The 23,003-nt window shown below is 43.6% G+C and overlaps 1 protein-coding gene across 1 annotated transcript in view; it reads right to left on the bottom strand.

Annotated features, from left to right (window-relative positions):
* LOC111969675 (kinesin heavy chain-like) overlaps window positions 1–23,003 on the bottom strand; it is a 159,529-nt gene that overhangs the window by 82,561 nt on the left and 53,965 nt on the right. Inside the window, exons 2-4 of the mRNA XM_023995840.2 lie at window positions 13,349–13,436; window positions 11,206–11,279; window positions 2,414–2,518 (exon numbers count right to left, since the gene is read on the bottom strand). Of these exons, the coding sequence (XP_023851608.1) occupies window positions 2,414–2,518; window positions 11,206–11,279; window positions 13,349–13,436 (267 nt within the window). The remainder of the gene's footprint in view (window positions 1–2,413; window positions 2,519–11,205; window positions 11,280–13,348; window positions 13,437–23,003) is intronic.

The following is a 23,003-nucleotide window of genomic DNA, read 5'->3' on the forward strand; positions in this document are numbered from 1 at the left end:
GTTGATACCATTCCATTGACTCCATTCCTCAGAAGCCTCCACTGGTTCTCTAGTGTGGTCGGGTCCCAGATGTGCTTTAGCTAACTCCTCTGAACTATTGGAGCATGAGAATAATAACCATAGGAGTTGTCTGGAGCACATCAACTCATAGAAAAAAAGTGCTATCTAGAACCTAAAAGGGTTCTTCGGCTGTCCATATCAGAGAACCCTCTGAAGAACCCTTTTTTGGTTCCAGGTAGAACCCTTCTGGAAACAAAAAGGGTTAACTTATGAACCCTTTTCGGGAATCCTTTTTTTTTTTTTAAGAATGTGGAGATGTGGGACACCACCATGGCTACTGGTACGGAACATGTTGTTACTACAGAGCAGAGGTTCATGATGGAAGACATCACACAGTTCTCAGTTATGGTGAGCTGGCGTGGTACAGAAGTCTGTTTTAGTTTATCCAACTCCTTGAGTCCCCGGACTATCGTGGTCATGAGGGTCATGTTTATTAAGGGGTGTGCTCATCCCGTGCCACTATCTTGATTGTGAGGGGGTGGTTCTTATGGCAAGGATGACCTAGACGACTGACACATCAAATAATGACCATAGGAGTTTTCTAGAGCACATAGAGCAGTGGAGGCTCCTCAGCGCAGGCAGGGAAGGATCATCCTCCTCAGTGAATTTCATAAAAATAAAAATAGTGAAACATTAAAAAAGCTATCCTTTTTAGATAAAACTATACTAAATATATTCATATGTCACCAAATGATTTATTAAAACACACTGTTTTGCAATGAAGGTCTACAGTAGCCTCAGCAGCACTCTGTAGGGTAAGACCATGGTGTAGCCAGGGGACAACTAGCTTCTGTTCTCCTCTGGGTACATTGACTTCAACACAAAACCTAGGAGGCTCATGGTTCTCACCCCCTTCCATAGACTTCCATAGTAATTATGACAACTTCGGGAGGATGTCCTCCAATTTATCAGAGCTCTTGCAGCATGAACTGACTTGTTGTCCACCCAATCAAAGGATCAGAGAATGAATCTAGTATTGAATGCATAATCTACAGCTAGCAAGCACTGTAGTGCATAAAATGTGGTCAGTAGTTGACTCAAAATGAGAGAAAGAAAATAGTTAAACAGTTTTGAACAAATTAATTTCTTAAAAATGAAGGAGAAGCAAGAGAGAGAGAGCGAGAGAGAGTGAGAGAGTGAGAGAGAGAGCAATATTTAGTCATTTTATTTTCACTTTCACTTACTTAGCTAGCAAATGCAGATAGCTAGTTTAGCCAACTCAAACGCCCGGCTCAAACAGAGGGATGCCATGTTAGCTAGCTGGCTATGAATATGAAACCCTGGAACTCATCCAAGTCAYGGTAAGCTTTTGGTTTTACAAATTTATTGCCACCGCGTCCCGCCGGTGTAACTGCTAAATTGCTTACTGGCTGTACACTGTACTGCATGATTGTAGCGGATTTACTAACGCATTAGTTCTATTAGCTAGGTTGACTATGACGTTACTTTAGCTAAAGTGGTGACAACGATGTAGGCTGTGTGTAGCGGCTATGATATTGTTTGGATTGGAAAGGTTTTTTCACCTGGTCACATTCAGCTGTTGTGTTGTGCATTGAAGTCCACAAGCGGTTGGAAAAGGTAAGAGGAGGATAGCGCGTAGATGTGAGAAGGAATACAACGTGGCTGCTATGAAAGTGAACTGTGTTTGCATGTGATTCATTCCACCGATTCTGTTGAAAACGTTTCTTAAACGGAAGCAAACGAAATGGGGATAAACATCATTCCTGAATTGTCCAATAGAAACTGTCGTTTGCAACTGTTGGACTAATGATGTCTGTCACCTAACTCATGATGAGTATAGGTAAAATTTTAGTATCATGTAGTAGCCCAAATATATCCATGTTACATTGAACTGGGTGAATGGAATATGAATGACAGTTATCCAATATGCTGTAATAGAAGTAAGGTCAAAAAAGTCCTCCCTCATCTTAAACAGCACTGACCGACACTGACATAGAGATCTGGTACACCACCTTGCAACTGGTGCAGAAAATGTTGTCACTACAGACCAGAGGGTCGTGGTGGAATACAGACATCACACTGTTCTCAGTATTGGTGAGATGGTGCAGTAGTCTGGTCCAGTAATCTGTATCCTATGGTGTGATACAAATAGGCAGAAGAATTGGCTAAAGGAAATTCAGATCTAGGACACCAGACAGTGTTTTTAGAGACATCATCAACTAGACAGATGTTGAGATAAAAGAGACGGCAAGATAAAATTGAAAGTGGCAGAGCGGTTTTCAAAGTGATGCCCAGAGGGGCAATGTGTGGTCCGGAGTCGGCTGCACTACCACTTGACCCAGACTATGGGACTATTGGTGCAGACAGACAGTGTTGTCAGCAGAGTACAGACCTTGATGTGGAACTCAAGGTTTTCATCCATTGCGAATATGTGATTGAAGATGTCCTCTGCAATTCTGGGGATGATCCCCATCCCATGAGGGTCATGCAGCTTGCCCTGAAAGAAGACAGAAGGGATGTGGGAAAAGAAGATGGGGAGTCAGAGAAGACCAGAGGAAGAATGGATAAAAGAAAAACACTTGGGGGAGGTCACTTGGCAGAGGTTAAAGGAGAGTAAAAGACTAGGGGGAGTTAGAGAGGAGAGGGGGAGGAAAACAGTGTGAAAGGAAGAGGGGAGAGAGAGAGAGAAGCGGAAAAGAAGGAGGAACAGGGGACAGGGACTTAACTTGGAGGAGAGTCCGATGATATTTAGAGGAGAGGAGATAAGACAGTAAATCATTTAAAGCAAGGGGACTTCAACTACTGGAGTGTACAACGATTTATGTCAGTCAGTGTTTTTTTAACCACTCAACTAATCATCAATCCATTGATTAGTTCTGATGGATTCTGGGTTCTGACTCCTAAAACTTGGAATAGGGTTAATTATCAGGTATCCTGTTGAAATATTAAGTGCTTAGGTTTAGAGAGTCTACACCAGAAGTGAATGGTCATCTGTAGGAGGAAGGTAAATGGTGGGTGCAATGAAGCTTGGAATGTACCGAGTGTAGTGGAAACGATCACATGTGGCATGCACTGATAAGGGGAGAGAGCCATGGATTAGTGGTGAAGGGGGTCGAAGTCAGGTCACGTTAAGGGAGAAGGAACAGTTTATTGCCCGTATCACTTAGTTTCCTGCCTAGCAATAAAGATGCAATTTTTAGCGAGAAGGAGGAGACTCCACCCAAATTGGGGTATGTATACCACCACTGGTGGAACCATATTTTTGTCGGTTCAGCTGTTCGACCCTTTGGGATGAATAAACTTGGTTTAAGCTTTCATTGTGTCCGTCGAGTTCTTACTCTGATAATTAGAAATTGTCGCTGCGAGCAGGGTTCACCATGATTTATAGTCAAACCAGAGAGTCCAGACCAGTGGAGCAGGAGCTGGCAACAAACAAGGTAGACATAGTTCCTACACCTGTTTCCACTAATTTTCACATCTTGGGGAGATGAGAATGGTAGGCTAAACAATTATAGGATACGGACCAAGAAAGCCTTAGTTTATTCAGTAGGCCCATTGAGTAATGACCAGCGTAAATATATGGTTGTAGGGTAGGTTCCTTTAATGATAGGTCCCGAGTGGAGGTTTTCCTCTGCAAGATCCAGGCGGATATAAGGTGTAGGGTGAGTTCCTTTAAGGACAGGTCCCAAGTGGAGGTTTTCCTCTGTGAGATCCATCAGTGACATTACAGTATAGGGTAGGTTCCGTTTAGGATAGGTCCCTAGTGGGGGTATTTACCTGTGAGATCTGTAAGAGGGACGAAAGTCCCAGCTGCAGTGACAGTGAGGTAGTAAAGTGTATGTGGGTAATGAGAAGAAGGTTGCCTATACATTCTGAAGGTAAGCCACATGCATGGGTTAAAAGGACAACAATAAGATATTCGAACACTGAGTTACGTGTATTAGCAGTAGCAAGAAGGAGAGAAGTCAGTTTATGCCCTATGGGGAGCATGACAGATTATGTGGAAATAGGAAGACAAGTGTGAATCATTTTGGTAATGTGTTTTATCAACAACAGTGATATGAGGCGCAACACTGGAATCAGACATTAGGTCATCCGTATTCTCCAGTAATACATTTGCAGACGCTATGGTATTGGTTCTAATACAAGGTATTAAGTGCCGTGACCAATTAATAGGCACACATGTCCTAACTATTCCACGGGGAGGAGTAGCGCTACGTTGGGAAATAGTTAATAGAAGGTGTGTATTAGAGACGGGAGTGAAGGAATCGAAACACCCTGGACACCGTCCGGCGAAGCCTCAGAATAATAACTGGTGAAATGGCGGACGGCGGACTCGAAGCTCCCGGTAAAGCGGGGCTACACGAAGAGAAGTTAAATGTGCTGAAAAGAAGCGCACAAGCATTCTACCAATTCGGCTTGAATATGGGAAAAAGTGAGCAAACTGGATCAAATTTGGGCAGCATTTCCCTGCTGACGGAAAATTTGAATCAAATAAATTAGCAGGATGCTTTGAGAGTGGAAAACAACWCTGCTCACTTCGCAGACGTGCGAGGGGTTTAATACGGCCACAGGGAAAGCCACTAACTATAGTTTCAATGGGCAAGGTAAGACAGAGAAACATTGAGAAAAAACATCAAAGCGTAGGGAGATAGATCCCTGTTTTAGATGTGGGGCCGTTGGGCATTGGAAGAATGAGTGTAGAGTGGGAATGGAGCCTGCTGAAATGCTGCCATGCAAGCGTTTGCCTCTTTTTCAAAAGAGCAGAAACAAATCCTCCTGAAAGTAGCGGTACAGGAAACTTTCACATAGAGGTGTATGGTTCGATCGATAGTGGGTCATAGATATTACAGTTTCTATGTGAAGGAAGACGTCCACGTCTTACACAACTTTCTAATAGATGCTAGGGATCAAATATCGCAGATTCTTTATGGTGAGAAATTGGCTAAATTTGCCAAAGGAAAATGTGTTTTGGGTTGAAGAATCTAGGGGAAATGCCAGGGGGATGGATTCTAAAGAGGTAACAAATGAAAATGATCTGGCCAAACACTCCTTGCAAACTCAGAAAACCTTGGGGGGTTTTTAAATCTTGAGACATTTTATGTTGTTTTATTCTGAAATAGATTTACATTTTATGTCGTCTTATTCTGAAATAGATTTATAGAATGGACGAAAGGGTGAAGGGGTCACGAGGAATTAGCATAGGGGTTACCAAACCTAAAATMAACTTTTAAAAAGAGATTCGTGAATCGTTAGACTCTGTGGTGAGGAAATATTGCCATGTCTAAGGGTATTACATGCTAAATAAATGATGGGGTGGATTAAAACAAATGTTTAATGATTGGAGTAAGGCCAGTGGATTTACCATTATCATGTTGGTTTATAATAATACTTTTGGATTGCTGATTAAGATGTAGCATAGTGAATGCTAACTAAKTGTACACTTTCTTTTCCAGAAGAGGAGGTGGTTTCATTATCTCTCGTTGGAATGTTCCCCGAGACTGTGGTCTTGGGGAGAGCATTTAGTGGTTTTCGGCAGTTTTAAGTATAAAAGTATCTGGATTAGGCCATAAATGGAGTTCCCAGATAAGTAAGGCCTGTTCATGTGTGTGTTTTTGACCTAAGGTTTACCACACCTACACCAGCATGCACACACAACTCAGGTATGAATATTTGTTATTGGTGTTAATACCGCAGGATTTATTTTGTGGGGTATTTTCAATTTTGATTTAAATTGGGTATGCAGAAGGATGGAAATGTTTGAAATGGTTGCTGAAGGACAGGAAAAGGAAAGAGAAAGGATATATTTAATGAGGTCGAATGCCCTATATCCTGACTTTATGGTGAGGCCTGATCAATCTCACTAGAAATGATCAAAACAGGTGGGATTTAATTATAAAATAAATGAGAAACAGTATTATATTTTACCATTACTTTATGGGATACAATTAMTTCCTTATGGAGTTATCAAGAGTTGTAATTCTAAGTTGATTGGTTATTCAAATTTGTTTATTTTTGATTTAACATGTTGTTTTTGAATCATGATGTGAATTATGTGTTCGAATGGGAAATTACTAGTTTCCTTGGGCCCTGGTCTTTGGGTAAATACACAAATGTATTTTGTTCAGTCTGCATATAAACTCTGCAAAAAAAGAAACGTCCTCTCACTGTCAACTGCGTTTATTTTCAGCAAACTTAACATGTGTAAATATTTGTATGAACATAACAAGATTCAACAACTGAGGCATAAACTGAACAAGTTCCACAGACATGTGACTAACAGAAATGGAATAATATGTCCCTGAACAAAGGGGGATCAAAATCAAAAGTAACAGTCAGAATCTGGTGTGGCCACCAGCTGCATTAAGTACTGCAGTGCATCTCCTCCTCATGGACTGCACCAGATTTGCCCGTTCTTGCTGTGAGATGTTACCCCACACTTCCACCAAGGCACTTGCAAGTTCCCGGACATTTCTGGGGAGAATGGCCCTAGCCTTCACCCTCCGATCCAACAGGTCCCAGACGTGCTCCATGGGATTGAGATCCGGGCTCTTCGCTGGCCATGGCAGAAAAATCCTGACATTCCTGTCTTGCAGGAAATCACGCACAGAACGAGCAGTATGGCTGGTGGCATTGTCATGCTGGAGGGTCATGTCAGGATGAGCCTGCAGGAAGGGTACCAAATGAGGGAGGAGGATGTCTTCCCTGTAACGCACAGTGTTGAGATTGCCTGCAATGACAATAAGCTCAGTCCGATGATGCTGTGACACACCGCCCCAGACCATGACGGACCCTCCTTTTCCCAAATTGATCCGCTCCAGAGTACGGGCCTTGGTGTAACGCTCATGCCTTCGTCGATAAACGCGAATCGACCATCACCCCTGGTGAGACAAAACCCGCGACTCGTCCGTGAAGAGGCATTTTTGCCAGTCCTGTCTGGTCCAGCAATGGTGGGTTTTGTGCCCAGAAACGACGTTGTTGGCGTGATGTCTGGTGAGACCTGCCTTACAACAGGCCTACAAGCCCTCAGTCCAGCCTCTCTCAGCCTATTGCGGACAGTCTGAGCACTGATGGAGAGATTGTGCGTTCCTGGGTGTAACTCGGGCAGTTGTTGTTGCATCCTGTACCTGTCCGCAGGTGTGATGTCGGATGTACCGATCCTGTGCAGGTGTTGTTTACACGTTGTCTGCCACTGGAGGACGATCAGCTGTCCATCCTGTCTCCCTGTAGCGCTGTCTTAGGCATCTCACAGTACGGACATTGCAATTTATTGCCCTGGCCACATCTGCAGTCCTCATGCCTCCTTGCAGCATGCATAGGCACGTTCATAGCAGATGAGCAGGGACCCTGGGCATCTTTCTTTGGTGTTTTTCAAGTCAGTAGAAAGGCTCTTTAGTTCCTAAGTTTTCATAACTGTGACCTTAATTACCACCCGTCTGCAAGCTGTTAGTGTCTTAACGACCGTCCCACAGGTGCATGCTCATAATTTTTTATGGTTAATTGAACAAGCATGGGAAACAGTGTTTAAACACTTTACAATGAAGATCTGTGTAGTTATTTGGATTTTTACAATTATCTTTGAAAGACAGGTCCTGAAAAAGTGACGTTTATTTTTTCTGAGTTTAGAAGGGAAAATATATGTTAATAAGGGTTGCAGTTACTCAAGTGATTATATATGTTGTATTGCTGATTTCATTTCGATTTCAAATTTTTGTTTGCTGGATTGTTGGGATTCCCCATGGGTTAGAACTGTTGTTCTGGTCTGTCCTCTCTTGAGGTTATCATGGAAGTTGATGTCAGATGGTGTCTTAATGCATGGTAGTAATAATTTGACCGTGAACAGTGTGTGTGAACCTCAAAACCCTCCCTAACCAGCTGAAGAAAGAGTGACAAAGGCACTCAATGCGACAGTGACTTCTAACACTACCCGATTCCAGTCATTAACCTGGGTACGGGTGGGCAGGAGTCCTGAGACATCGCATGTGGAGTGAGCATGGAGAGAGATAACATTCAAACTTCTCTCATGTTGCTGGTGTACTGGTGGGAGAAAAGGATCAGACAGAYTGGTGGTAGCGGCTCAGGTGAGAGACTSGTGTACGTGGGGAAAAACGGATTACTTTATATTGAAATCYGGACATTATCAAGGGCCATCAAATGTGACAGGCAAGCATTGCATATCTGACGTTGGGAAGGAGGAAGTGCCGGGAGGAGGGGGTGTGGAAGGTCTACACTGCGAACAATTTAGACTAAGAATGAATTGAGATACCGATCTTTCATTACCATGCCACTCGCGACAGGAAAACAGGGTCAAATGGGGGTTGTAATGAGAAGAGTTATTACCGGCAATAAAAGTTCCCGTTTATAAATGTACATTCTAACCGCGATGATGTGTGCCAGGTTGAGAAGCTCGAATTCGAGTGATAGACTCAAAGTAAAGCACTAAGGACTGTCATTCTAAATTTGGGTTAGATGATTTATAAAATGTTTTAGTTATGATTCGTATACAGCGAGAGAGTGGTGCTCTCAAACTGTGAGGGCCAGGTGCACGACTCAAATTTATTGGGGTCTAGGGAGTTTTTTGAATTTTTAGAAACCTTATCTTAAAGTGTCCTCCGACAAGGAGGTTATTAGAGAACTCACTGGATGACAGCTTGGATCAACCATTACATTTTATTTTGTTTTACCATGTCATCAGAATTTTTATGTTAAATCGCATCAATACATATTGCTGATTGCTGGATGAAACGGTACAATTAATTACATACAAGGCTCATTGTCTGTGTCTTGCTTTAACACCCAAGGATGAAAATGAAGGAGACGGCATGGAGACAAGCAATGGTTACTTTAGTTGCATTGTTGGGATATAATTTTATGAGGACTCATGTCACATGGCTTAGTAGCTGGTAACTGGGAGACGGATGGGAGTACCGGGGGCTGTTATTTACATGTCACAAATTAGTAATCTGGCCATAAGGGGAGAGTGTCACGCCCTGACCGTAGAGATCCTTTTTATGTCTCTATTTTGGTTGGTCAGGGCGTGAGTTTGGGTGGGCATTCTATGTCTGGTGTTCTATGTTGTCCTTGTTTTGTATTTCTGTGTGTTTGGCCTGGTATGGTTCTCAATCAGAGGCAGCTGTCTATCGTTGTCTCTGATTGAGAATCATACTTAGGTAGCCTGTTCCCACCTGTGTTTGTGGGTGGTTGTTTTCTGTTTAGTGTATGTCACCTTGCAGAACTGTTCGTTTATCGTTTTTGTTGTTTTGTTCTAGTATTCGTATTCATTAAAAGGAATTATGAATACTTACCACGCTGCACCTTGGTCTTCTCCTTCTCCTCTATACGACGAGCGTTACAGAGAGTCTATGTTGTCAGGAAATGACCCGTGCATTACAGTATGTATATTCCCAGGTGAAAGCTGCACACGAGGAGCAGGAGATAACCGAGGGCACGGGCTGAATTCTGGAGATTGAGTGTACATCAAGATACAACAGGCGGGGGTGGTGGGACAGTGATCCTTACAGCACCTGCAATGGTAAAAATCGTCATGTCTCTCTTCGGTGGGTTCACAGTTCTCACGCGAAGTGAGGTCCAGCCGCATTTCGGGTGAGCTTGAAGACGCCATGACAGAAGGAGTGGAGCTAAAGAGAGAGAAAGACTAGATTCCACTGTAGACATGCAGATGGGTTGGGTCTGGGAGCTACTTTAGCTGCCATAGTTGTGTTGGGCTAGTTGCTTTATTGGTTAAAGCATCATATAGAAGGATAGATGTTGGGGGTAATTGTACACTGGACAACATTCTGAAGGCATTGATGTGAAAGCATATACAGTGCTGAGTTACCTCAAGAGGATGTAGCGTTGATTAGGGATACGCACTTGCCTATCGGGTGACGTGCCTATCAGGTGGCAATGGAGGAAGAAGGAGATGGGGAACAAAGTGAAAATAATATGGCTTGGGGACACCTCTCAGAGCCTGTGGCCGGAAAGGGGAAGCCGGAGCCAAGCATGAGGAGGTTCTCTAGGGCCTTCATTTTTGAGGAATCCAGCAGAAAAGTATCCTAAAGTCATAGAGTCAGGCGAAGAGAGAGTGGGAAATGTCATGTTATCAGACTTTGGGTTTTCATGCATATATAATTATGCACAGCTTACCACTTAATACTGTTATGTTTTGTGTTTCTTGTTGCTTTTCAAGTCTGTGCTATCACTCTCTTAGGAAACAGAAGGAGAACGTTGAAATGGAAGAAATCAACAGCTCAAGGCGGACATGTTATTATCAGTGTCCTGTGAGAAACGGAAATAAGATTGTGTATGGTGTGACTATAGAACAGAGTCCATAAGTCTCTGAGTTTGTTAACCCTCACCGTGAACGTTAATCATGTTCAGTTTTTGTTTATGTTTTATTATCATTGTTTGTCCATTTATAAGTAATTTCCAAGTTTATGTAATGTTGAACAGTATGGCGTTAAATGTTCAAAACGGGGGGACTGATGGATTCTGGGTTCTGACTCCTAAAACGTGGAATATGGTTAATTGTCAGGTATCCTGTTGAAATATTGAGCGCTATGGTTTAGAGAGTCTACACTAGAAGTGAATGGTCATCTGTAGGATGAAGGTATATGGTGGGTGCAATTAAGCTTGGAATGTACTGAGTGTAGGGGAAACGATCACATGTGGCAGGCACTGATAAGGGGAGAGAGCCATGGATTAATGATGAAGGAGGTCGAGGTCAGGTCACGTTAAGGGAGAAGGAACACTTTATTGCCCGTATCACTTAGTTTCCTGCCTAGCAATAAAGATGCAATGTTTAGCGAGAAGGAGGAGACTCCACCCAAATTTGGGTATGTATACCACCACTGGTGGAACTTTTGTCGGTTCAGCTGTTCGACCCTTTGGGATGAATAAACTTGGTTTAAGCTTTCATTGTGTCCGTCGAGTTCTTACTCTGATAATTAGAACCTAACAGTTCAATTAGGTGTGCTTTGCTGGGCTGGAACAAAATCGTGCAACCTGCAGGGTACTACCCGAGGACTGCAGCTGAGAATCACTGGTTTATATCACTCTACATAAAGAACACTCCAGTCTACGTCCCAAACTGGACAAAAGTAATGCACTTTATAGTGGATAGGGTGCCATTTAGGATACAAGCCAAGTCTAATCTCTGTGGTGATGTGGTCTACAAAAACGTACCTCCATGGTGTGCGTTTTTCCAGAGGAGGTCTGTCCATAGGCGAAGATGGTGCCATTGTATCCCCCGAGTACATCTAGAGACAGAAGACAGAGAATACAGTATGTTCAAAAGAACAGCACATGTATAAAGTAGGAAAGATACAGGACAAAGGACACTAGATGTTACAACACATCTAGATGCAGGGGAGCAGACGCAGTAGACAGAAGGCAGGAGGCAGAGAAGGCGTGAAAGTTAGGTCTATACAGCAACAGCACATTTTGTTAGGAGATAGGAGACAGGAGGCAGAATGCAGGAGAACAGAGGCAGAATAAGGAGACAGGAGTAGGAAGAGGATGTTCGACAGAAGACAACAGCCTCCTCATTCAGCCCATAGCAACACGACACTGCACCACCAAAGATTGCCCACCGTCAGACAGAACAACACACACATGCATACGCGCTCACACACACACACACACAACCACACACCCACACACACCTACAGAGAGCACGATACAGCAAGCGCTAACAAGCAGCACAACCTCTGTCTTGTCAGACAGTGGGCAGAAAGTCAAACATGAGCAAAAATACATACCAACTACCAGGCTAGGAGCCGGGGAGAACCATAACTACTTTCATCCTATACCATTTAATTTCACACTCCTTTTATCTTTCATTCTTTCTGTAGCTTTTCCTCTCCCTCTGTCTCTCAACATCTGTCTCTCTCTCGCTCTCTTTCTTTCTTTGTAAGCTATTCTAGTCACGCTGGTGTTGGAGCGAGCCGAAACCGAACCGTGACATAAGCAAGTGAGTCAAGACACATGGAATCTGTCTTTGAGAGGAGAGGCAGAGAAGGAAGATAAGAAGCCAGAGCCAGACAGACAATTAGGCCAGTGCAGTTGGGGGGGGGGGGAGAGAGAGATCCAATTATCTCTGTACTGCAGACAAACTGAGTTAGACCAGCTCTATCGCATCTCTTTCACTCTGTTCTCCCTTCCTTTCCTTTCTTCCTTGTCTACCGTACGTTTCACACCTCTCTTTATGTTCCTTTCCTCTAGTCCTTTCTTTTTTTGTTCTCCCCCGTCTTCTTTATTACTACCGTTGATTTCCTATATGCTACGCTCATGGCTGTGTTCTCATCTGTTTTCTCTATTTCTCTTTCTTCTGACAGCGCTGGTTCTTTCCCTTCCATTAATCTGTCCCAGGCTCAATCACAGACGGACAGCACGGCACTCGTTTGTCAGGTTAGACAACGGGTTTGAAATCTGCAATCTACACGGTCTCTCTATGCATGTGGGACAGGAGAGGGAAGGCTGGACAGCAAGATGAAAGAGAGGGTGGAGAGAGATACAGAGAGAGTGAGAGAGAGAGAGAGAGAGAGAGAGAGAGCGTGCAAGGAGAAGAGAAAGAGCAAGGGAGAGAGTGAGAGCAAGATAGATAGCTCTAATTTTTAATTCAAGATAAGCTTGCACATTATTGTTATTTAAAAAAAAAAATACAATCAGGGCCTAAATAATACTGGAATTAAACTTCAGAAACAGATGAATGGTCATGCAATGAATGGTCAATCAGCTATCAGTTGTTCTTTGTTTCTGGCCAGTTTGAGCCTGTAATCGAACCCACAAATACTGATGCTCCAGATACTCAACTAGATACTCAACCAGTTTTATTGTTTCTTTAATCAGAACAACAGTTTTCAGCTGTGCTAACGTAATTGCAAAGGGTTTTCTAATGATCAATTAGCATTTTAAAATGATAAATTTGGATTAGCTAACACAACAGGAGTGATGGTTGCTGATAATGGGCCTCTGTACGCCTATGTAGATATTCCATGAAAAAATCTGTCGTTTCCAGCTACAATAGTCATTTACAACATTAACAATGTCTACACTGTATTTCTGGTCAATTTGATGTTATTTTAATGGACAAAAAAAAGCTTTTCTTTCAAAAACAAGGACATTTCTACGTGAACGGTAGTGTAGATAGAAGTACATGTAGACACAGAGAGGTAGAGAGAGAGGAAGAGAGTGTGAGAGAGGGGGCGAGAGCGAGAGAGATCAAAAGATACAGAGAGAGAGAGAGCGAGAGAGCGAGAGAGAGCCAGAGACATGACAGAGAGAGATGGAGATAGAGACACACAGAGATGGAGAGGCTGGCACTCACCTTTGACTATCTGTTTGGCGCAGGTGTTGTACACCTGTTCCTGTGTTGTTTCGGTGGGGAACACCCGGTCAAACACATAGGACTTCCCCTGTGGAGCCGAGACACACAGTTCCTGGGTCAGTCAATGCATCAAAACAAACCCACAGACAATGGATGCATCTCAAACGGCACCCTATTCCCTGAACAGAAAACATGCACTACTTTTGACCCAATTCCCTATGTACTACACTGCTTCCCTATGTATTACACTATCGTAGGGCTCTGGGAAAAGCAGTGCACTATATAGGGAATAGTGTGCATACAGAGACAAACACGGCCCTTAACACGGCCCATGAGAATGGTGCCGGAGGGAATGGGAGCCATTTAATGGCTTTCAGAACAATTGTGCTATTTTGTGAAGTTCAGACAGAGATTGAACCACAAATACTAGGGAGGTTTTTTGAATGCCTCACAAAGAAGGGCACCTATTGGTAGATGTATATAAAAAAAAAAGCAGACATTGAATAACTCTTTCAGCATGATGAAATTATTAATTACACTTTGGGTGTTGTATCCATGTTAACAATTGCCGGAGAGGAAGGAAACCACTCAGGGATTTCACCATGAATCCAATGGTGACTTTAAAACAGTTACAAAGTTTAATGGCTGTGATAGGAGAAAACTGAGGATGGATCAACAATATTATAGTTACTCCCCAATATTAACCTAATTGACAGTGAAAAGAAGGAAGCCTGTAACAGAATACAAATATTCCAAAACATGCATCCAGTTTTCAAACAAGGCATTAAACTAATATTGCAAAAAATGTGGCAACCAATTAACATTTTGTCCTGAATACAAAGTGTTATGTTTGGGGCACCGTTCATATTTTCAGCATAGTGGTGGCTGCATCGTGTTATGGGTATACGTGTAATCGTTAAGGACTGGGGAGTTTTTCAGGATAAGAAGTGAACAGAATGGAGCTAAAAAGCACAGGCAAAATCCTAGAGGATAACCTGGTTCAGTATGCTTTCCATCAGACAATGGGACATTKATTCAACTTTCTGCAGGACAATAACCTAAAACACATGGCCAAAATGGGCAAGTGTTACACAGTCTTCACGGACATGTTCAACCTGACCCAGTCTCTAATACCTGCYTGCTTCAAGCAAACCATCTTAGTTCCTGTGCCTAAGAAAGCCAAGGTAATCTGTCTAAATGTCTACCACACTGTAGCACTCATATCTGTAGCCATGACAGGTTTTGAAAGGTTGGTTATGGCTCACATCAACACCATCAACCCAGAAACCCTAGACCCACTCCAATTCACATCCAGCCCCAACAGATCCACAGATGATGCAATCTCAATTGCACTCCACACTGCACTTTCCCACCTGGACAAAAGGAACACCTATGTGAGGATGCTGTTCAACCTAATCCAAGCTAATCACTAAGCTAAGGACCTTGGGACTTAACATCTGCATCTGCAACTGGACTTACTGACGGGCCGCCCTCAGGTGGTGAGGTTAGGCAACAACACATCCGCAACCACTAAGCTAAGGCCCTTCATGCATGCGTGCTCAGTCCCCTCCTGCACTCCCCGTTCACCCACAACTGTGTGGCCTTGCACAACTCCAACACAATCATTAAGTTTGCCGACGATACGACGGGGGTAGGCCTGATCACCGAAGACAGTGGAAAAGGCTATAGGGACGAGGTCAGAGACCTGGAAGTGTGGTGCCAGGACAACAACCTCTCCCTCAACTTGGGCAAGACAAAGGAGCTTATTGTGGACTACAGGAAAGGGAGGGCCGAACASGCKCCCATTCACATTGACGGGGCTGTAGTAGAGCGGGTCGAAAGCTTTAAGTACCTCAGTGTCCACATCACTAAGGACCTATCATAGTCCAAACACACGAACACAGTCGTGAAGAGGGCACGACAATGCCTCTTCCACTTCAGGAGGCTAAAAAGATTTAGCATGGGCCCTCAGATCCTCAAAAAGTTCTACAACTGCACCATTGAGAGCATCTGGACTGGCTGCATCGCCACTTGTTATGGCAACTGCTTGGCATCCAACCGCAAGGCGATACAGAGGGTAGTGCATACGTTCCAGTACATCACTGGGGCAGAACTCCTTCCCATCCAGGACCTCTATACCAGGCAGTGTCAGAGGTAAGCCCTAAAAATGGTCAAAGACTCCAGCCACCCAAGTCCTAGACTGTTCTCTCTGCTGCCACACAGCAAGCTGTACCGGAGCGCCACACACACACACACACACACACACACACACACACACACACACACACACACACACACACACACACACACACACACACACACACACACACACACACACACACACACACACACACTCCACACATACACTCACACATAGACACACGTTCACACGCTGCTGCTACTCTGTTTATTATATATATATTGATTGCCTAGTCACTTTTACCCCTACAAACATAATGCATTATTGTTTTTATTGTGTTACTATTTCCTTTTTCATTTAGAAAATACTTGTCTTCCTTTTTAACTCTGCACTGTTAGGAATGGGCTTGTAAGTAAGCATTTCACTGTCAAGTCTACACCTGTTGTATTTAATTTTATTTGACTCTTGAGTCAGTTGGTCAATTCATCACCTCATCAAATCAAATCAAATGTATTTATCTAGCCCTTCTTACATCAGCTGATATCTCAAAGTGCTGTACAGAAACCCAGCCTAAAACCCCAAACAGCAAGCAATGCAGGTGTAGAAGCACTCATCCACTGTCAACACCACTACTCCCCTGGTTACTGTGTGTGTGCGTGCGTGTGTGTCTGACTCACTGCAAGGTGTTCCCTGCGATTACCCTTTTACAGAAACATACAGTACACCACAAAGCATCAATATTTTACTACCACTATATGTAATGTGCTTGGAGAAAGCGCATACAGTACTTTAATGTGTGGACGCCTACGGGGTGGGGGATATTGCACATAGTTATTCCTCAGGACTTCTTGAGCATTAGGTTTCTGAGTGTGTGTTTCTAGAGTAGATAGTGTGGAGAGAAAGGGAGAGTGTGTTTTGAGTGTGTTTCTGAGTGCATATACAGGGCCTTCAGAAAGTATTCACAACCCCTTGACTTATCTGTGTGTTACAGTCTGAATAAAAACTATATAAAATAGAGATTTGTTTTCACTGGCCTGCACACAATACCCTATAATGTCAAAGTGGAATTGTGTTTTTTATATTTTTTTTACAAATGAACTAAAAATAAAAGCTGAAATGTCTTGAGTCAATATGTTTTCAACCCCTGTGTTATGGCAGGCCTAAATACATTCAGGAGTAAAAATGTGCTTAACAAGTCACATAATAAGCTGCGATGACTCAATCTGTGTACAATAATKGTTTTTTACATGATTTTTGAATGACTAGTTCATCTCTGTACCCCACACATACAATTATCTGTAAGGTTCCTCAGTTGCGCAGTGAATTTCAAACACAGATTCAACCATAAAGACCAGGGAGGTTTTTCAAGAAGGGCACCTATTAGTAGATGGGTAGAATGCGACTGCAYAAAGATTCGGGCAGTAAAGACTTAAAGCCCGGGAGAAAAACCCACCTGGTACAGGGGCTGAAATGCAATTTGAGCATGGTGAAGTTATTAATTACACTTTGAAAGGTGTATCTATACCCCGAGTCACTATAAAGATATAGGCATCCTTCCTAACTGAGTTGACGGAGAGGAAGGAAACCGCTCAGGGATTTCACCATGAGGCCAACGGAGACTTTAAAACAGTTACAGAGTGTATTGGCTGTGATAGGAGAAAACTGATGATGGAGCAACAACATTGTAGTTAATCTACAATATTAACTTAATTGACAGAGTGAAAAGACYGAAGAATACAAATMATCCAAAACATGCATCATGTTTGCAACAAGGCAATGACCAACAACCAATTTGACAGAGCTTGAAGAAATTTGAAAAGAAAAAAGGGACAAAAGTTGCACAATCCAGAATAAAAGCTCTTAGAGACTTACCCAGAAAGAATCACTGCTGTAAACGCTGTCAAACGTGATTCTACAAASTACCGACTCAGGGGTGTGAATACTTAAGTAAATTAGATATTTCTGTAATTCATTTTCAATAAATGAGCAAAAATATTGCAACTGAGGGRAGATGATTTTTACGCGCTTCAGCACTCGGCGGTCCCGTTCTGTGAGCTTGTGTGGCCTACCACTTTGCGGCTGAGCCGTTGTTGCTCCTAGACTTTTCCACTTCACAATAACTGCTCACACAGTTGACCGGGGCAGCTGTAGCAGGGCCACTCACAAGATACCACTACCGTTCAAAAAGTTTCGGGGCCGTTCACTTATGAAAATGATTCCTTGTTTTTTATAAGAAAAAACCGAACATTTTTCCATGTAAAAATAACATCCAAATTGCATCCAGAAAAATACAGTATGTAGCATTGTTAATGTGTGTGTAGAATGACTATTGATAGCTGGAACGGGAACCTGGATTTTCTTAAAATGGAATATCTCATAGGGCGTACCACGAAGGCCCATTTCAGCAACCATCATCCCTGTTTTTTATATTTGTATAGTGTCTACCAATGGCACGTTGTCGTTAGCTAATCCAAGTTGATAATTTTTAAAAGCAGGCTACATGATCATTAGAAGGAAAAAACCACTGATTTGCAATTATGTTAGCACGAGGCGTGGAAAAACTGGTTGTGTGCTGCGATAAATAGTTAGCATTAAACAACTGGCCTTCTGATAGACCCAGTTGAGTATTTTCTGGAAGCATCAGCATTTAGAGGGTTTCGATTACAGGCTCAACATGCCAGAACACAAAGGACTTTCTTACTGGATGGAAACTCCACGAGTCATGCTATGACTTCACTGAGAAAATGAAGGCATTTCCACTCACGGGATGCTGGCCTTCTAGGCAGCAGTTGCAAAGAAATAAACGCTATCTATCTCAGCACCTGCGCCAATAAAATAAAAAGATTAAAATGGGCAAAAGAACATAACACTGGACAGAGGAAACTACTGAGGCCTAGGAAGGCCAGCATCCCGGAAGTCGCCTCTTCACTCTTGACGTTGGAGATTCGTGTTTTGGGGCGGGGATGGGAGGTACTATTAATGGAAGCTGCCCTAGCTTGGAGAACCTTGTGACGGCATTCTGTTTCTCAAACTAGGACACTTCTAATTGTACTTGCTCCTCTTGGCGTCATTCTGCACGGGCCTTCCCACTCCTCCTTTCTATTCTGCGTTAGGGCCAGTTTGCGCTATGTTCTATGTTGAAGGGAGTAGTACACAGCGTTGTAGAAAGAACTTTCCAACTGTAAAAACTTACAGACGTACGAGGATACCGACCCGTCTCAGCCGGAAGGCTAACTTCTGGCAGATCCCCTTTCAATCTCCACTTGTTAGTTAAATCTGTATTTAAAAAAAATTCATCTCCAAGGCTCTTCTAAAATTGGGATTAATTTGCCTCTCTAGGGCAAGGGTAAAAATCTGACTGAGGGACCTTTTTATTAGAAGGAATCTGTATTTTTTATATAATTGTGTTTGCTACTAGATATTGATGTATTATTGATGTGTATAGTTGTCTATTGATGTTCTTTTTATATGCATTGATGTGTATCCAGAGCTAAACTGAGAAAAAGAGGCATCTTAGTTTCAGTTGCATTCCCGTCATAATAAAGAATAAATAAAATAAAATAAAAAAGACACTATTTCTAATCAAGATGAATAAACACACACACACACACACACACACACAACACACACCACACACACACACACACACACACACACACACACACACACAACACCACACACACACAACACACACAACACACACACACACACACACACACACACACACACACACACACACACACACAACACACACACACACACACACACACACACACACCACACACACACACATCACACACACACACACACACCACAGGGAAGAGAAAGACCACACACTGAGATGCGAGGACAAGAGGAAGGAATGTAACAAGAGAATATTGAATCCATATACCACTTGCCTTTCCTAATGTTTATGACTAAACAAACTGAAAGGGCACAGGCAATATTCCAACTATAACCCAATATTGATCAATCAACGCATCTCTAGTATACAGCAAATTCTTCGTAAAGAAATCGATATACAACACCATCATATAAGAGACACACCAGTAATTCATGACACAAATCCCAGTGCCAAATACTAAGCTTAACCGTGTAGAGACGTGCACCCAGATGAGTATCAAGAAATTCAGCCCCGCAGATCACTGCTGTAAAACCATTTGGCTGCAGAACGATTGAGATTCATATATGCCGAATAAACACTCACTGTCCAATCACTCTTAACACCTAGGGCCGAGATAGACTGGTGTTAATCAATCTTAAGGAGTTATAATGTGAGGATGACTAGTTTTTGCTTATGTTAGAATCGAGATGTTCATATATAAAAGTGAGCGCGGAAGGAAAGGGTGAGTGGGTGCTAGACTGAGAAAGCAAGAGAGACAGAGTGAGTGGATTTATGTAATACCGTGACAGACGACATATTATGCTTATGTCTGCCTCGGCGTATACAAGTTTTCACATGCGGGACGTCTACTGCGTCGCGCTGTGCAGGCTAAAGTTCTTTGTTCAGCTGGCTGCCTTTGTCTTTGGTTTCTCAATTTCCTAACCTACTTTGTCTAGAAGCTTGCTATGCCTCTGCTTCTGCGTTGCTCTGCGTTATGCAACTGTTCCTAGTGCCTTCGACAATAAAGCCTGCGCGTCCTATCTAGCGCACGTTTGTAGCTTGACCGTGGTGGGTGCAGCTCGTTAGCAGTGTAGGCAGGAAAATTGTTGCATCAGAAGCCGAAAAGCAACTACTCTTCTGTTGTAAATTTGCGCAAAAAGGGTAGGACACATCCTGTTTGTATGTCCAAACGAAAGCAGGCCTATGGTTTTTAGCCACCATTTGAGCGAGAGAGTGATACAAGCGTCTATAGTCTTTGGAGGCGTAGACTGTCATGTGCGGGCCTAGCATGAGTCCGTATCGACTGCCTGCAGGCATGAGCGGTTAATCCGTACTTGGCTGACATAGTGCCCGGCTATGTAGTAGAGCGACGAATCAAAACTGTGTTATACATCCCCGACCCTCAGCATCCCACCAGGTGTGGCCTGGGCATACAATAGCCTGAATCCTTCAACCTGACACCCTCTATCTGTTGATCTGCAGGCGCGAGCATGTACGACACAAAGAGTGCTTTGACCAGCTGAGTGAGGGTTACACGTCCTTTCCGCTATAGAGCCCAACGATATATATTAAGAATTATATCGATGGCGAGATAGGATAGATGTAAACGGACAGAGCGAAAGTGCAGAAGAGAAGTAGAGAGGCGCTCTCCGACTATATAAGGGCGGATATTTATCATTGTTGTTCATCTACTTTCTATCTGCACACAAAAGAGGCTCAGAAGTCATGCGTAATGACAATTTCTGAATAGCAACTGGCAGTGACTGTTAGATGTTGACAATGATTGATATAAGGAGCGCGCGTGAATAGCGTGAGGAGACGTACATTTTCAAATACGCTACTGGAGCGTAGAGGCCTTGACACACTACGTTGTCTCCATCGTGTGCAAGGCCTGGCCTCGCCCTAGGGAGGAGAATCACATGATCAGGCCAAGCCGCAATCGTGAGACATTGGGTTGTGAGCGGCTCCCAAGTGTTAAATATTATTCAATAACATGGAGCGATGCGACAGGTATCCGGCGAGGAACCCAGCTGAGAACAGCATAACTGGAGGAGACGGTGCGAACGCTCGGCAAAATTTGTTAGGGTCTTCAGTGCTTAGCTGTTACAGGAGTCTGGCAGGCCCAAACATGGGGGAAAAATTCCTTTGACAATAGTGAGACCCAGCGGAGGAGGGTCACTGTTTCGGTCCACCGCCAGCTACAACCATCGCGTGTGAGGACGATTTCGGACAGCAACGACTCGATGGCACTCTCCAAAACTACAACGTGAAGCTGAGCAGTTGAGAGAGAGTCCTTTGGCCTCGTTCAGGATAACAGCGTTACGCGCTGCTGACTAAGGGTTGGGGCGCATCGTGGCCGCCTCGGTCTAGGGGTAGCGCCGGTTACGGGTTAGTGTTGTCTATGAGTGGGATCTTATGTGAACAACTCATCCGAGTTTCTTTAGCGGCCTCCACTACCACGACTTGTCCCACTATCCCAGAGGTATAAGTCCTCTTGAACACTTGTCCGAAATAAAACAACTGCTTGCGAGTGGTGTGGTGGTTGTTTGCTGTGCTCACTTTGTGTCGTATCTGGCTGCAGCCATACGTCCAAGTACCTTGCAAAGTTGACGCAGCTCCGTGGACAGTGTTTAACTATTCTTGTGGGAGCAGACAAGTCCTCACAAGATGAGCTATCTAAACAAGAGTCACATAACCTTGATCTAATAAGCTGGGAAGTGTTAACTTGTCGGTCCCCACAAGGTCCAGAAAACCCTTTAATTTCTGAGCGGTGGAGTTCGGTAGGGACTGTAACGATCGGTGCTAGGAACTAGTGTTTAGAATTAGGGTTTGACTGTTTATATGGTCATTTGAGGAATTCTGTGTGGGCTCTTGATTTATGTTGCTTCTAGGAACATGCCTAAGTTCTGTCACTCTAGGACGTACGAAGTCTCAGGGTATAGCCGTTGTAGCGGCTTACGGTTTTTGGGTTAGGGGAAACACAAATGAGACGTTACGCTGTGTGGAGGACCGGTTATGAGGATTATCAGGTTTTGAGCACCTTCGTTAGGACTACCCAGGAATCGAGGAGCATCTTTCGATGTGTGACTTAATAAGCCTCCGGGGGTCCAGAGCATTGTTCTGTATTTTGAACGGTACAAAGACAGTGTGTAGTCGTGCTCTGAGATGTTGAATGCTGTCAGTCTCGCGTGTCGTGCGTGGCTAGTGAGATTTGAGAGTTGGTGTCGTGTCTACGGTGGGGTTGGCATGTGGTGGTTGATGTGATGACTTGCTATATCTTTGTTGTGTTCGTAGGTGTGTGTGTGGGTATGAGTAGTGTGTAAATGTAGTGCGCATCTTCAGCGTGCCTGATGGTTACAGTATGTTCTCTGCGGCACGCGGCAAAGTCAGGGATGTAGACCAGTGTTTATTTATAGTTGCCTGCACTGGTGTATGCTAGACGATACGGTGAGAGTGTGTAGTGTGGTATATATATAGGCATGAGGTGTGTCGCTTAGCGAGAGGGGGTGTTAGATGGCAAATGGAACTTACGCAGCGTGGGATGGACAGTGAAGCGTCTCCAGTCTTTATATAAGGGTGAGATTCGGGCCCTCCCCTCCATTCCCCAATCACTCCACTCCACCCCTCCCCCTCCCCTGCTGTTTAGGCGCTGGACAGACAGAAGCTTATCAATGAGCACAATTTATGTCGTCTTCTAGTCGGCTCACCTATTAGCGCATATTCCATGAGACATCATGTCAATTCACACTTTATCTACCAATTCTCTTTTAGGGCACTAACATATTTCACTGCCTCATCCCGTCTCCTCTACCCTCTCCTCCTCTCTCATCCCCTACTCCCTTCCTTCTCATTTGCTCCCCTCTCCATCATATCCCCTCCTTTCTACTGCTCCTCTCCTCCCTTCTTAAACC

This window comes from Salvelinus sp. IW2-2015, linkage group LG11 (genome assembly GCF_002910315.2).
Source record: "Salvelinus sp. IW2-2015 linkage group LG11, ASM291031v2, whole genome shotgun sequence".
Taxonomy (NCBI): Eukaryota; Metazoa; Chordata; class Actinopteri; order Salmoniformes; family Salmonidae; genus Salvelinus; species Salvelinus sp. IW2-2015.